The sequence below is a fragment of the Ammospiza caudacuta genome, chromosome 6, assembly GCF_027887145.1.
Source record: "Ammospiza caudacuta isolate bAmmCau1 chromosome 6, bAmmCau1.pri, whole genome shotgun sequence".
NCBI classification, from domain to species: Eukaryota; Metazoa; Chordata; class Aves; order Passeriformes; family Passerellidae; genus Ammospiza; species Ammospiza caudacuta.
In genome coordinates this window covers 30,517,007-30,532,447 of record NC_080598.1, presented here as the reverse complement: position 1 = coordinate 30,532,447, position 15,441 = coordinate 30,517,007, and the positions used below count along the sequence as shown (strand labels likewise).

General features: G+C 37.8%; 1 protein-coding gene across 7 annotated transcripts in view; it reads right to left on the bottom strand.

The window, feature by feature from the left end:
- The window catches only part of NUMB (NUMB endocytic adaptor protein), a 92,643-nt gene that overhangs the window by 12,498 nt on the left and 64,704 nt on the right, over window positions 1-15,441 (bottom strand). For 4 of the 7 annotated variants that reach the window (XM_058807309.1, XM_058807314.1, XM_058807310.1 and 1 more), the window contains 2 exons: window positions 10,511-10,585; window positions 5,002-5,079 (listed from right to left, as the gene is read on the bottom strand). In XM_058807309.1, coding sequence (XP_058663292.1) covers window positions 5,002-5,079; window positions 10,511-10,585 — 153 coding nt within the window. The remainder of the gene's footprint in view (window positions 1-5,001; window positions 5,080-10,510; window positions 10,586-15,441) is intronic. The other 3 variants (XM_058807308.1, XM_058807312.1, XM_058807313.1) reach the window with 1 other exon arrangement.

The following is a 15,441-nucleotide window of genomic DNA, read 5'->3' as shown; positions in this document are numbered from 1 at the left end:
TTTAAATATAGGAAAATTCTTACCTGATATTTCCACCAGCCCTACCCTCTGCCCCAATAGTCCCATGGCAGAATCATGGCATCACCTTAAACCAGTGTTAAAAGCAACCCAAAATCATGAGTTACGGTGTAGCTTATTAAGCTCATAAGCTTAATGCTAAGATCAATCACCCAAATATGTTTCACTAATTTATTAAGACCTAAATGTCTTATCTTGGGAGAGAGGTATAAAAATAGGATTTCTTAACCCTTGGGTGTGTATCTGGAGAAGCAGTGGTGTGTGGCAGGCGGGCGCAGCGGAGAGTGGTCTGGCTCCTATCCAAAACCTGACTGTGGGAACTTTCAGCTGCTGCAAGCTGAGGCTGAGTAAAAGTGGGAAACACAGGAAGGCTTCAGAAGCCATTTAAACTACAGATTCTTTCCAGGCTGTTTACTTTTCAAGGGAAAGTTACAGAAAACAGTACAAACACAATATTCTTCTGAAGCTAATTCGTTGAAAAGAAAATAGGTCAACGTAATTTTACTGGCTGTTACAGAGAACTACTACTAGAAAACTAATACAGTTTCTTTTAGCCTGTCACTTTAATTCACAATCCCCCTATTTTAGCCAGTTATTAAAATACTCTCTTTATGTGTTTTGAAGCACTGGGTTTACACAGTTTGTGGTTACTAATGGCACCCACCAGAAAATCACTGCAGGGAGTGAAGAAAGCAACAGGGGGGGGGGAAATATGAAAGGGTTTTAGCTAGTGGTTTCAAACTAGAATTGAAACTATTTTATAATTTTTTAATAGTTTATTGCAGATGCGAATACTTTATATTCTTACAGCAAGTAATGGAACAAGAATACATTCTGGCATAAGCTACTGCATGTTCCAAGTCTGCAATACCAATTTTAACACTGTAAGAATGAAATATCTTGGAGTGAAAACTCTCCAATTATATCACATTGGTTTCATTCTCAGAGAAAGCAGCAAGTGTGAACAAAAAGGTGCTGGCAGAACTTCTGTTTGTTTTTTGGGGAGGAACTATCTGTCCCAATTTCGGAAGCAGCAATGACATCCTGAGCATTTTCAAAAAGCTTGGTAGGAACAGAGAATGGCACTGACTTGCACAGAAGAGCATTTAAAGAAAAAAAGAGAGAAAATAAGCACAGCATGAAAGCAAGCTACAGAGAAGTGCTTGCAGAAGCAAGTTTCTAAATGACCATCCAACTTGTTGGATACCCCAGAGAATGTTTAATTTAGATTCTGGAATGCCTAACAGAAAGAGTGCAATTCATAACAGAAGATACACTTAAATTTACCATCATATGTGTTAGAAAATATTGCAGCATATAAAAGGCACTTCTAATATTTTGTTTTAAGAGGCAGTATCAATACCCACAAAATATAGTCTGTCTTTTCAATGCTCAGCTAGCTTCCACAGCCTGAAAGTCCCTATTAATTCCAAAATAAATGGTCTTTCTCCTTGAACTGTTTTAAAAAGAGTATTGGTTGTTTGTAAGCCATAAGTCTTGAAAATCTTTATTTCAAGCAAATACAAACAATGAAGAGAGGATAATGCCTGCAGGTAACTGCTTTGTTTAGACTGCCATCATTAGATTAAGAGATACACATCTTTCCCCAGCAAACAATAAAAATCTTGTACAGAAACTGTGGACAATTCCTGGAGCTTGTATTGAAGCCGAGTTTAACTGAGCTGGGTACTTCATAAAGCAATGCTGATCTTCAGCAGAGCTACTCCTCACTTGCTATTTTACCAAATGAGGATTTAGAAATAGTTAACACATGAAATTCATGTTTCTCAGAATAAAATGAGAAGGCTGAAGAGCTTCCTACACTCTCTTTTCCCACTGAAACATTAGGTTCCACATGCAAGATAACCAAAGAGTTTTCTTTTTTTCTTAGTGTAGCAAACTTACTTTAATCTCCCAATTCCTTCTTCTATATTTATGGTGGATGCAGTGCTTTGAAAGGGCTTATCCCTAGAGTCTATACCCCAAACCCACTGCTACTACTGCTGGACAATGAATGATTTTTACATTTTCTGAATTCTCAGCTTATCTGTGCCTACCAGTGATGTATGAAGGAACATACTCCTCCAATCCAGTTCCTACTGGACATACAAATCAAAGTACTACTCCATTCCGGGTGGGATATGCCAAGCAAACAGTGATTACAGAGCAGATAGGAGCATTGCACTATTGGCACATACTGGACAAAGATCAGAGCAGCTGCAAGATACTGCATGGGAAGTGAACTCTAACACAGGATCACAGCTTGTGTAACAAATCCTGGGAGGTACAGGCAACTCCAAACAGAACTGTTTAAAGCAAGTGGCCAATATCCACTGGAACAGGACGCTCTGAAATGTTGCTACCAAGGGACTCATCTAGACATCCAGATCTGTAACTTGTCTTTATATTTTACAGCTTTTAGATGACAGTCCTGCCTGAGGAGAGCCACATGCGGCATTGACTCCTGGGAGCCTGATTTGCCAGTGCTGAGTCAGCACTCCTAGAAACGTCCTGGCTCAGCCCTTCTGGGAAGGTCAGTTATCTGCTCCAGCACGGGAGTCATTATCTGCACTCATTTCAGAGTCCTCAGAGGTCTCCAGGAGGACAGGTGGGCACTTATCCTAACACACAACGAGGCTGGAGAACAAAGCAGGTCCATGGCAGGCCAGGCATGACAGAAACCCCTCTGACAAACTGGCAGTGCCCTAGAGATGGGCATCAACCCAGCAAAAACTAGCTACTTTGATACCTTGCTCTATCCTAAGGTGGAACACAAAGTATTAAGGATGCCAGAACAGAAGTTGCCCAATAACACATTGTTAAAATATTTTACCTTTGTTTCTAGTTTTTCTGCCTATTATATTTTATCCTATCCTGGGACTTGGACACGGCTCTAAGATATATCTGGAGCCTAAGGTATAGATAAAGAAAAATCTTCATTTGAGACTCTGTATAAAACATTGTGTGATGAGACATACACACGCTCCGTGGAGGCAAAACATGACAAAGATCATCAATACTCATTTACAACAGAAAAGTTTGAGTTTTAAAAGGAGCTGCCTAAAAAGGCAGCTTATTCGATAAGCACAAAAGCCTATCCTGGAGCTATCAACAGACATCTCATTTTTATTTAAAATTTTAAAAAAGCATTTTCAATACTAACCACTTGAATATTTCCAGAAACAAATCCATCGTATTTACATTTTACAAGGAGAAAAATATGGACAGGGAAAGTGGCAGACATGTCTAGACTGACTTTCTGAAAGCTGCTGGTGTGTTTTAAATAGCTCGGCAGTTTGGAATATTATATTAATCCCAATGCAAGGCACTTGGGGAGAAATTATAGATGAGACAGCCAAAAGATATTAGAGTTATTAGTATTTCTCAATTATTAATAAGAGAACAGCTGTCCCTTTTTCTGCAGATTTCCCTAGATGTAGGCTCCTGTTGTAGGCCAAAGCTGTAATAAAGGCACTGCCACACTGCTACTGTGGGGATATCTAAACACTATGGATTTAAGTGGTTTCAGTGCTAATTAATGAAATTCACAGGCTGAAGTAGAAGTAGGTCCTTCTTTGTCAAAATATTATAATACAAGAGAAAAGAAATCTAAAATGCTGTGGTGAAGTACCAGACGTCATTAAATATCAACCAAGATGTAATAGGGAAGATGGCATTTTTAATAATTTAAAAAGTCAAAGAAAGATTTTTACCTAAGTGCTATGCAAATACCTTTCATTTTACATCTTTGCTTTCTTATGTACCCTAATCTAAGTTAGTACCAACAAGCAGAGAGAAAACTAACATATCTGATCAGGTTGAGGTGGGAGCTTTGTGTTTGTTTCCAATTTAGCACTTTGGGTTTGGTCTTTCTAGATTCCAGCTCTAGGATTTGATTTGCACACAGGACTGTTCTCATTAATCTGACAGATCTGCCATCTTCTGTATTTTAGCCCCTCACCATCACCACTACACTTAGATATGTGCTCTCCTACATCACAGGAAGACACCAGAACTGGAGAACCAGATGTCCCTGCGTGACATCTATCACTATTTGAGTGAATGGTGATAAAGGATCAGCTGAAAAAACCTTACTTACTCCCCAAGTAAAGCCCAAACTAATTCATGACCAGAGAATAATCTGCTTCAAAAGACTTCAGCATGTATTTGAACATTACAAACCTGTTAATTTCTATTTAAGCAAAGTTTCATTTTATCAAGATACTTCAGAAGTCATTATCTTAGATTAACTTCATATGAAAGCTGGATTAAAAGGTTTTACAGGAATTTTAAACACAGAGGTAGGAAACAGATGAGAGGTAAAAGAGAGTGTGATCTTTCTGCCTTGCAGAAATGTAGGCAGTGGGAACAAAACCACCCAGCCACCAGCGCAGCACATTCTGCATAAGGACAGAGCTGCTTCCCCCTTCTCATCTAAGACATTGTCCTCTTGTGAAAACAAGAGCAATGACAGAAACTGGAGATTGAGCTGACATTACGAAAACATAGTAAGTGAACGCCTGATCTCATCTTCACATGCCTTTGAATTGGGACTGTGCTCAAAAAAGGAAGGTTTAAGAGATGGCACACTGCTTTCTCCCAGTGCTAACATTTGGGTATCGACTCATGCTGCCAGGCAGCTGGGCATGAGGCACTTATACAGCACAGACCTCAACTGTTCTGTAGGTATTTGCCCAAGTGAGGTAGGTTGGCACAAGTTTAAGGGTTAAGATTTTCATTTTTTTTTCAGGAATGCCAAATCACTTCAGAACACTGGATTTCTGATACAGTCCACAGATATCTAAGTTTCTGTTTCAGATTACTTTTGAAACCACATTCTTTGATCAAAATATTTCCAAGCCTGTTTTAGAAGCAAATATTCTGAAATGGATTAAGGCACTCTCAACACCCTGATTTTATGGCAGTGCTATACCAGGGATGTAACTCCTTATAGTGCAAGCACAAACAAGGCATTAAACTTACTTTTCCAAAGAAGCCTTTGAAGAACTTCCTTTCCTGGAGGAACAGGGGGGACAAGTCGAGCGCTATTACTGTAGGTAGCTAAAATGTCCCAGGGTTTCAAACCAACAAGCACACACAAGAATAGGGTTTGGAGGGAAAGGAAGGGGTTTTAAGAGTTATCCATGAGAAGGTGCGACAGGCAAATGTGAAAATAATCCTATGAAAATGCAGATCAAAGGGCACACACACAATTCTAACAAGCTACTGCCCTGAAATTGGTGGAAAGAAGAAAACCTCAGCCCCAATTTCATGCAAAGTGGTTACTTTATTTTCACTCTCCCTTGTTTAGTCCCTTTTGGTTAGGTTATAAACCAAACTTGGCAGCAGACATGATGGTTAAACAAGTAAAATACTGCACAGGCTCTTGTGAAATGCAAGGTTCTAACTCCAGAATTGCAGGCTAATTTGCTCTGTATTGACCACTCTTCCCCAAAGCTAATGTTCTGTATGTTGTAGAAGCATGTATGGCTGATATAAAGCAGGGGTAAGTACTGCTGCATTTTATTCCATTTTTTTATTGCTCTGGTTTACATGCTACTCTCAAGCTTCACATCTTATGCAGTCTTCTCTGAAAAGCAAGGAACTTCACAGTAACCTTGTGGTAGAACTCAAATACAAATGAGACCTCTTTCTCTAAAGCCTTCCAAGGCTTTATGCAATAGTTATACAAATACTAGTTATTCATTCTACAACTCTGAATTGATAGGTTGAGCAGCCTTTAAAACCAGCTCAGGCAGGCAGAGACAGTTAGGCAAGTGCAAAGATACCAAAGGCTGAACTACAATTTCCTAAATTTCTTCAGGAAAGCAATTATACCGATTGCCCAATTCACGTTAAGAAAAAGCCAGCACACAATTTTAAGCGTATTTGCATGCAGTTTAGTTTACTAGCTTTATTTTGTTACCAGACGGTGGAAAGTAAACTACATGAGAGGACACTTCACCAGGCCTGCTGCTCTGTGAGCACAGCCACATGCTGCTCTGCGTGAGGGAAGCCGGCGTGAAGCACAGAGCTGCTCCTGCTGTCTTTCCAGATTACTTCCCTTGTAAGAAAGCTCTGGTATAGCAGTAATGAGGAGGAGGTGAATTGCAGAAGAGACAGGGAGTGTTTCTGTGACAGCCCTTGACCTCACGTTTACACTGTGCAATTCCAACCTGTTCATCACTGATACTGCTATATTAAAGTATTGCCACAAATACCCTGAGGCAGTGTCTGAAGAATTGATTGATAAACAAGGTTATATTTAACTCAAAGCTATGGTTCTGATGCAAGGCAACAACTGCCAGGAAACACCAAGTTAAGGAGGGAGTGTCCATCTCAGCTTTGCATTTCCTGGCCCTGCTGGTGTGTCCCTCTCTGCCCCATGTCCTTCTGCAGAACGTTTTACCAAGTATCACAGAATCACAGAATTTTCAAGACTGGAAGAGACCTATAAGATCATCTAGTCCAGCCGATGTTCTAACTGTTCAGCTAGATCATGGCAGCAAGTGCCACATCCAGTCTTTTTTTAAATTCTTCAAGGGATGATGCCTCTACCACCTCACTGGGTAAATGATTCCAGTTTCTGACCACTCTTTCTGTGAAGTATTTCCTTCTTACTTCTAACTTACATCTAGCTTGACGCAACTTGAGACTGTGTCCTCTTGTTCTATCCGTTGTCGCCCGGACATACTCACATCAACTCAGACACTGTATAAAGAACATCTCCAAGCTCAGTCAGCTGAAAAGCTTAAGCACTTTTGGAGGCAGGAACAGTTATGTATTTGGACAGGATATGGTGAACACTAGGAGGGGAACTAATGGATTAATCACAATGTAGTGTGCATAATGAGAAGGGGTTGGATGCTGCTGCCAAGTTGAGCGATGACTATTGCATTACACTAAATAACAGCTTTTTAAAGACAGCAAAAGCTAAAGAGATTCACCAGAAGCTACCTCATTTTTAGGTGATGGTTAATTTTGCTCTCAGAAAAAAGCTTGTTAAACAAGATTATTTTTTAAAATAAACTAGACAAGGTTAATGGAAAAGGCATCATGCAAAATGGATTTTAAACAACACTAAGTTAATGTAGTTTAGAGGTAACTAATGCATTTTTTAAAATATTAAATTATGTCTCTTTACCTGCTAAAACAAGAACATATATTAAAACAAATGCATAATTTAAAACAAAAAGTGGCAAGTTAGAAACCAATACTACAAGCTAAAGCTGATTTAAAATCAAAATATGACATGAGAGAGTACACTTTTTTCTTTGATGATGTTCCCACACCTGAGTCAAATACACTTAACAAGGCCCTTAAAGCTGCTTTCCAGTTGGCACTAAATATTTTAAATTCAGTTAAATGGTTCTGAAGAAACCATTTAGAGCTTCATGTCCATCTACAAGAATCTAATCAGATATTAAATGTATACAAAGCTAGCAATGTATCTCTACTAAGGGAACAATGTAAACTACATTGGTAATACTCTACTAAGGAAAAATACAAGTTCTGTTGATAATATAAACCCATGTTAATAGTAAACTAATAGCTAAATATGAGGGGTTTTTAATCTATTAATGAGACTGTGATGTCATTTCATCAGACAAAGTTACAGTATTGTTGGTGTGCAGTTTCAGAGCTATAAAACTGTAACAACAGAGTACAGTGTGGATGAGGGATTCTTGAGCTAAAAGTGGCTTCTTGTACTCTATTGTCAATTAAGCAATGTCTGAATAAAATGATCACCATCACTTATTTTCAAGTTCTGCAAGATGCAGCGCTCAAAAACAATTACACCCATTAAAGGAGCAGGTAATAAAAAAATCCCTGAAAAGTTATTTCCCACAATAAAGAGACAAAGATACTTGTTTGCATCTTTCAAAAAGTAAAGCAGTAATTAAACTATTCCTAAAGTCAAGATTAACACTGTTCTATATTCTTCTTAGCAAATCCCACAAAATCTTTTAAAACCCAGTAGTCAGTCCTACAAAGGAAGAGTCTTCAGTTCCCCAAATAAATTGCCAACTTGTTGTACAGCAAGAATTAAGAGGTGAAAATATATCTATTAGAATAAGAAAAGACAGACAGAACTTAATTTTTGGAAGCCACAGGATACAAATATTTCAACAATTCTAATTTTTATTGACTGGATTTATAAAACCTACACCTTACATGCAGAGAATAAAGTTTAAAATAGCCCACATACACTTCAATGTCATTTAACCACATTAAAAGTGAAGTCAAATTTCCCTAAGCCAGTCTTTCAGTTTAAGCACAGCAGCTCAAACTTGTAATTCTCTCAAAACCAAGAGAAAGCCCATCAAAATAACTAAATAATGTGAAAGCGAGGGACTACCAGAAGAACAAACTGTTTAATCATCACATTCCTCACATGCTGAGATATCACCCAGTGTTTGGCTTCTGCTAAATTAAGAGTGTCTTGTACAGAACAGAGCTTCCAGTAATGGTGATGTCCTAAAGAAATGCCCGTGCTTTCAAACCCACATACTGGGGGTGAGGGGCAGGACTTGAATTGCAGGGAGCAGCTCCAAATGGACCTTGCATCTGATAGAGTCTAGCAACTAAAGCACACAAAGTAATTTCGGTAATCTGAATCTTCCTCTTGGGGCACAAAGAGAATTTCACCTTCACTTCTCAACTTCCAACACTGATAAAGCAGATAAATAGCAATTTTAAGATATGCACATTTGTATTTGGTGTACACATAGATATCAAACAGCAGAAGAAATCAAAACTATCTGAAGAAAAATGTTAATTTAAGAAAATGGATAAATTCATGCCATCCACAATTTGGCATAATGACATAACATGAATTAAGGAAATCTAATTATTTACTTTCAGAAAATGCTGACTAACTGTAAAAGTTAAATATCCAAGTCTGATGTTTGAATCAGTAATTCATGTGATCAAAATTCACAGTCCTAGAAATCCAGATTACAGAAGAAACTGGGTGCTATGCTTTTAGTGTGTCTCATTAATTATAATCTTAGCTACACTTAGCTGACTCGTGTAAGATTTTTATAAACTAGAGAACAGCTACTTCACAGCATAGCTCCCCAGGGAAGAGAATGAGAGAAGTAGCACAAAGTAGATACTGCAGTGCTATTTGGTGTGCTAACAGAAAGTATTCTGAGAAAATCATAAAAAATCAGAGACAAAAACGGATGCAATTGATTATGTGGTCAGTACTTGCACTTTTAGGTACGTAAACTAAATCCACAGAACAAAGAAACTCATTTATATTTTGTGTAGCCCTTTTTAATAAAAATCAATCACTAATCACTGCAGACTGAATGGGAACAGATGGGATGCAGCTTGAACAGGTTACTATACATTAGCTGAGAAAGAAAAGAATGAAAAGACTTGATTTTAATCAGAGCATTAAACCAATTCACAAACTTTACAGCACAACAGAAGGCAGAAAAGACAACCTATAATGCTCTGCTGTGTGCTAGAAAGAAGGGAAAAAACAGGTTGAGATGGAAACTGTTTGAGCTCTCAGACTTGATGAGGAAAGGGATGTCCAGTGGCACATATTTTAAGGCACATATTTTAAACCAGTAGAAGGGTTTAATGGACTTGTTTGATGGATTTTGTTGAGCTTCAAGAATACAAGAGTTTCTTCCACTACATGCATACTGAAGAATGTATGTAGATAAAACATACAAGAGAAGTAATGACAAGGACTGCAGTTCTCTATCTCTACTAAAAATTCCATTTTTTCATGTCCTTTCTCCTGTGCTTTTCGATGATGTTAAAGCCTCAGTTCCTTGACAGACTGATCACTGCCTTTCTGGAGTTTGCTATTTCCACAGGATTCTGTGGTATTATTACTGCAGGAAAGAGATGACAAGACCTCTTCAAATGAGCCACAGAAATACAAAGAGCTTTGAACGAGTGCCATTTACAGGAGCAAACGTTCACAGAAGCCAAACTAAGAGCAGCCCACTTCATGACATGTCAGAATTAGACAGCCTTCAGGCCACTTTGAGCAGATGCAAGCCGGATTATTTCATGCATGACTACAATGCTGCAGTGCATTAGAAAAAAAAGCATCCTAAAACAAGTAATATTTTGTATAATAATGGTGAATTAAGTCACTATTAAAGTGGCAGGCAACAGAGGGAAAGAGAGAGAGGGGGAGAAGAAAAGAGAGAGAGGGAGAAGCTGTTAAAAAACAATGGCTGAAGTCCCATGTGGGTACCAACTTAGCCTGAAAGGTCACAGAGAATTTTTACACATTTGTTTTGCAAATAGTTTCTGCAAGTAGAAAGAACAGTTGTAACTCTCCCTCTCATCATCAGATTAGCACGTCCCCCCAAGAGCAGCAGTGCTCTCAAACCGGCCAACTGTTCTCCTAACACGGGTCAAAAGTTCAGTCTTTAGCTGGAGCACAGCTCCAAACAGACCTCTTCCAGTAACACTTACAGCCCCAAAGCCAACGTTCCCATTAAACAAATATACATACAGATTTCAGCCTCTTCACAGCATCTTCACAGATATGCATTCCTCTGGATTCATCCACTTCGACATGGCCCAAGTACTGCAGGAAAGAATATGGGGAGAAAAGGTTAATAGCAGCTCCTTAAACTCCTGGGAGTTTGATGAATCCAGGATCTGAATTCATCTCAGTACAGCTGATGCAACAGACATTGCAATAGACCAGCACTTTGCCAGCCTTCTTTTAAACCTGCATTTGGGGATTTGACTGTGTATATCTATGGGGGCACCAGCATCAGCAGAAAAGCACAATACAACTAGAAATTTGGAGGAAAAGACAGAATTTCCTTACTCAGGGGAAAATACGTAACTATAAAATTAATAATTAAAATAAAGTATTGAAAACTGTGCTTTCCTGCTTATTCATCATCAGCTTTAGTAATTTTTTTTACTAGCATAGCATGAAAACCTTACATCAATATCAAGACAATGGTGAAAATTAATTTTTTAATAATGATAAATGTATTTATTATTGAAAACCAAATTACACTACACAGTAAGATGACCAAATATTTTTGCATGGTAATATCCAAATATGAGAAATTTGCCCAGCCCTTTTTCAAAACTGTAAACCAAAACTGTTTCCCTTCATTTCAACAACAGGTTGTTATGTGGACACTGAGACATTCATCGCTCTTACAAAGAGGGGTTAAAAAAATAAATCTGTTTTCCACAGATTCATCTTACCAAGCTCTACTTAAACCCCTTAGCAACACAATAGTGAATAGAAACGTCAAGCTTCAAAGCCTTTGAATTTATAACCTAGAATAATATTAGTCTATAGAGAAACCAGTTGCAAGAAATATATGTCAAAAATGTAGTGTTCAGGGTACCATGGATAATTTGACACTCAAACTTTTAGCTTTAATTTTTCCAAATTCTCTGCTTTATCCAATCATAGGGTTGTTTTTTTTTAGTGAAAGGAAGTGTTCTCTCAGAAAAATCCATATCCTTATTCAAAGTACTTAACTCTTGAATAAAATCAGAGAAACTATGAAAATCTTTCTGAAGTTTTGTAGTGAGAGCTATAGGTGAAAGAAACTTACCCTAATTTACTTGCCATTGTAAGAATTGTATGCAATTTAGCGTTTAGATTCTAGGCTAGCTAGAGAGCGAATAAGTGGTTTTAAAATATGATACAAGAATCAATGCTTGTGTCACTTAATGCAGTAGTAAACACAAGTTTAATAACCTTTTAAGAAGTTGCACTTTATAACAGACTATTCTGTCATGAGTTATTTGAGATCTCCTAGATTTTCTTTCATTAATTAGGATACTAGACTTGGACAAAAAACCATTTCCCTCACAGTACCATACTGAAGCACCCTCAGATTCAGAGATTCAACTATATGGAAAAAATCAAGATTGTTTCAAAGACTTAATAGAAACTGGAAAGTTGAGGTTTTTTCATGCAAGGCAAGATGCTCCATAAGAGGAAGCTCTATATATCATTAAACTGCTGAAAGATTTACAATATCTTAAGTGACAGAGAGCTTTAGCATTAAATCTCACTATGTGGCATTTTTTAAGCAGAGTTAAATGTGGATTGAACAATTTGGGAAGAATTTCATTTAAATCAGCCCTCACAGCTGGAGAATAGCTTGAAAAATAAATTGCACTGAAATTAGAAGGTAAATAAAAGATCTGACTCTTTAGAGCTTTTTCAAAATGAGCTCTGTGAGGCTGAAGCCTTATAATTGAATGCTGGAGCTGCCAAAACAGCAACTGTACTCCCTCAGTTGAGCTTGCTGAACACTTGCGCAAGATCTTCATTTCTCCAGAGCACGAAGCAGAACATTTTAATCCTAAAAATACACAAACAGTAACAACTAAAGATGCAATTACTGTGTGTCTGGAAGTACATATGTACATCATCAGCTACTCGGTTGTGCCATGACTTCTCTGGGAGAAGTTCCAGATGCAGAAATTCTGTTATACATTTGTCATGAGAAAGTTCTGAGTTTAGCAACTTCTCTTTAAGAAGAGAGTGATATAGACAGAAGCAAGTCTGAGGTCTGTACTGGACAGAAAAAAAAATATGTGTAAGGAACAAACCATCTAGTTTGCATGACCATTTGTATCATCCATATAGAGGGTAACTTTCAGATATCTCATTTACTTCAGTGTAGCCAGAATGTTTCCAACTGAAGATTCAAACCATTCAGCCCCTGTACTTGGCAACCTGCCTTTTGCTTGGAAAAGGGAGAAATGGAACAGGGTAAATATTGCCTCATGTCACACTGCAAAACAGACAACCATTCTCCCCTGTGTTGCCAAACCTCTATTCAAGTCCCATGTTCCAACTTCCAACAATCAGTCATGCCACTGCTGCTGGAGACAGCAAGTTTAGCTGCAGTTTTCAATACTGCTTCCACTCCTGTGAATGGAGACATTATTACACATATCAAGTGCATCTATCCACACCAAAGGGGTATAATCCACAGACCTCATTGAGCATCAATCAATTCTGAATTTTAAAATAAATTACACTCTCACACAATACTTCTTTATGATATAAAGGACAAAAGGTACTTTGTTTGCATTTAAATGTTACACTTCTAGCTCTTCATACAAGGAGGAAAAAAACCTTGTTCTTGCCGTTGCAGAAGCCAGTTCTGCAGAAGCCAAAAGCTCAACATTAGCACTAGTGCTGAACATCTTACAGCAATTTCAAAATTCTTCTTGCTTTGGTTTCTAACTTTTCTGGGATGGAGTGGTGGTGTGTTAATTGCTTACACGTGCCAATATACTTTTCTTTCCTGTAAAAATAAATTTTAATTCTATAACCAGAACACTGTGGTCCTCTTCATAGCCAAATGCCCCTTAAGCAGCAGGTCCCCTTCCAAGTCTTCAAGCTTCATCAGTCTAAGAGTAGATATACACAGCTGCTGTATTTTACCAGTGCTGCAATATTTATCTGGTTTTTAATGGACTGTAATTGAAGACAAAAATATTTCCTCAAGAAGACTGGCAAGAGACTGTCAAAACTGAAACCTCTTCTAAAGTTTCTATTTTAAACAGAAGTGCTAAATTGTAAATCTATCTCAACGTAGCCTTAAATTTGAAATATTAGCTCAACTTACTAATGCAGCAGCATTTTATGAGTGACATTTCAAAATTTAATAAAGGAAATGCAGCTACTAGTTAGAGCCAGAAATGAAAGTTAAATACCAGAATTCAGGACTATCAGAAAAATAAACTATTGTTAAACTCTGTTGTTGCATCACTAGAAAAGGATTACATGGAAACCACTTTAAAGCAGATACACAAATCCCACACTTCTATACACAACCTTTCAGGATATTTGAAAGGAACTTCCCTTTCAAACTAAAGGAGAAGAAAAATACTGTTGAAGTGCCTGGGCAGCAACTGTCCTATATAAGTAAAATCTCATGCAAATCCATGACAGCACATTATCACAAAGGATAATGTGAACACCCAAGGACTGGGACACCTAAGTGCTGGGTACACAGAAACCCACAGAACTGCCCAAGTCATACGGTGGTGGATGATGACTTTGAAAACGGTAAGGAAAGGAGTACCTCTGACATATTTGCAAAGAGCATTTCTTGTGACAGGGATTGTAGCATTCCTGGAGAAAGTGAGTACTTTTCCATCAGGAAAATGCACTTAGCAGGAATGCAGTATTAATATTGAATGTACTCCTACTTAATTTCCATAGCAACCAGTGAATGATAGTCATGACATCAGCAGTTCTTGGACATAAGTTGTTCTGTAAGAGATTTAATCGTTATACCAGAAATTACCCACCAGTGCTTTTACAGAAAGCTAAAATCCATGTGGGCAGAGCCCACATACAGAGTAACATAACATAAAAGCTCTAATCCAAATAAAATACTTTCAGAGGCTGTTGAGGAAAAGTCCTTAATGCAAACATTATTAAATAGAAGCACTGCTTACATTAACATTTTTAGCAATAAGAAGATGAGATTATGGTACAGCAAATAAACAGAAACAAAAAAAAAATTTCCCTCTTCATCACTGATTTTCATGTTCTCTTTCACTGAAGATGCTGTTTGGTACCAATCTCAAACCAAACATAAAGCAATTGACACAGAAACAAGTTAAACTGGCACACAGCAAAGTATGCTTAGAATTTGAAAAGTGCTTGCGAAAATGTATTCTTTTTCAACATTTTAAACTTTTCCAACTTCATCTAAAAACCAACCACTCAAGTTACCATATCAAGTGTTTCTGGTGAAGTTTTCCTACTGTCTTCTCACAATACATGCTATTGAAATTGCTCCTACTAAAACATCAAGGGCTGATACACCAGGTCAGAAATAAAACACCATCTGTGTCCTAGTACAAGCAATACTGCCCTGATCTTCTTTGTTTTCATTTCTCTCGAATACTGGCTGACTCAGTTCTCAAAATTTCAAAGTTCAACAATAACAGCTGGCAAAAAGATCCTTCACCACAGCCCCTTCAACCTGGACACTCAAGCCAATTCTGTTTGCTCAAGTCTGGTAATATGCTTTTACAGTTTCTATTTGAAACAGACTCAGCTACACAAATAATTGAAGTTCCCTCTGTATCAGCAGATGTTCACATGCACTGCTTTATTTGCAGTAACAGATTAGGTTCTTTGGCTTACTTTTGAAACTAGATGGACACAGGAAATGAGTTTACTTGAAGTCTTGGCCAAGGTGTCCTGTGCTAGGAAACAAGCTGTCATAAAGAGAAGCACACCAGCATTTTTTGGTATTTTTCCTAGAGGCAACGACATTCCTCTTTCTTCCTCTGTGAAAGTTCTGGTGTACTATTTGCAACAGTAAGACTGACTACTTGACACCTGCATGTGCAGACATGCTTCTAGAATTGGCATTGCTCAAGAACTAAAGCCTGAGCACCAAAGTTTCAGAATGAAATGCTGTC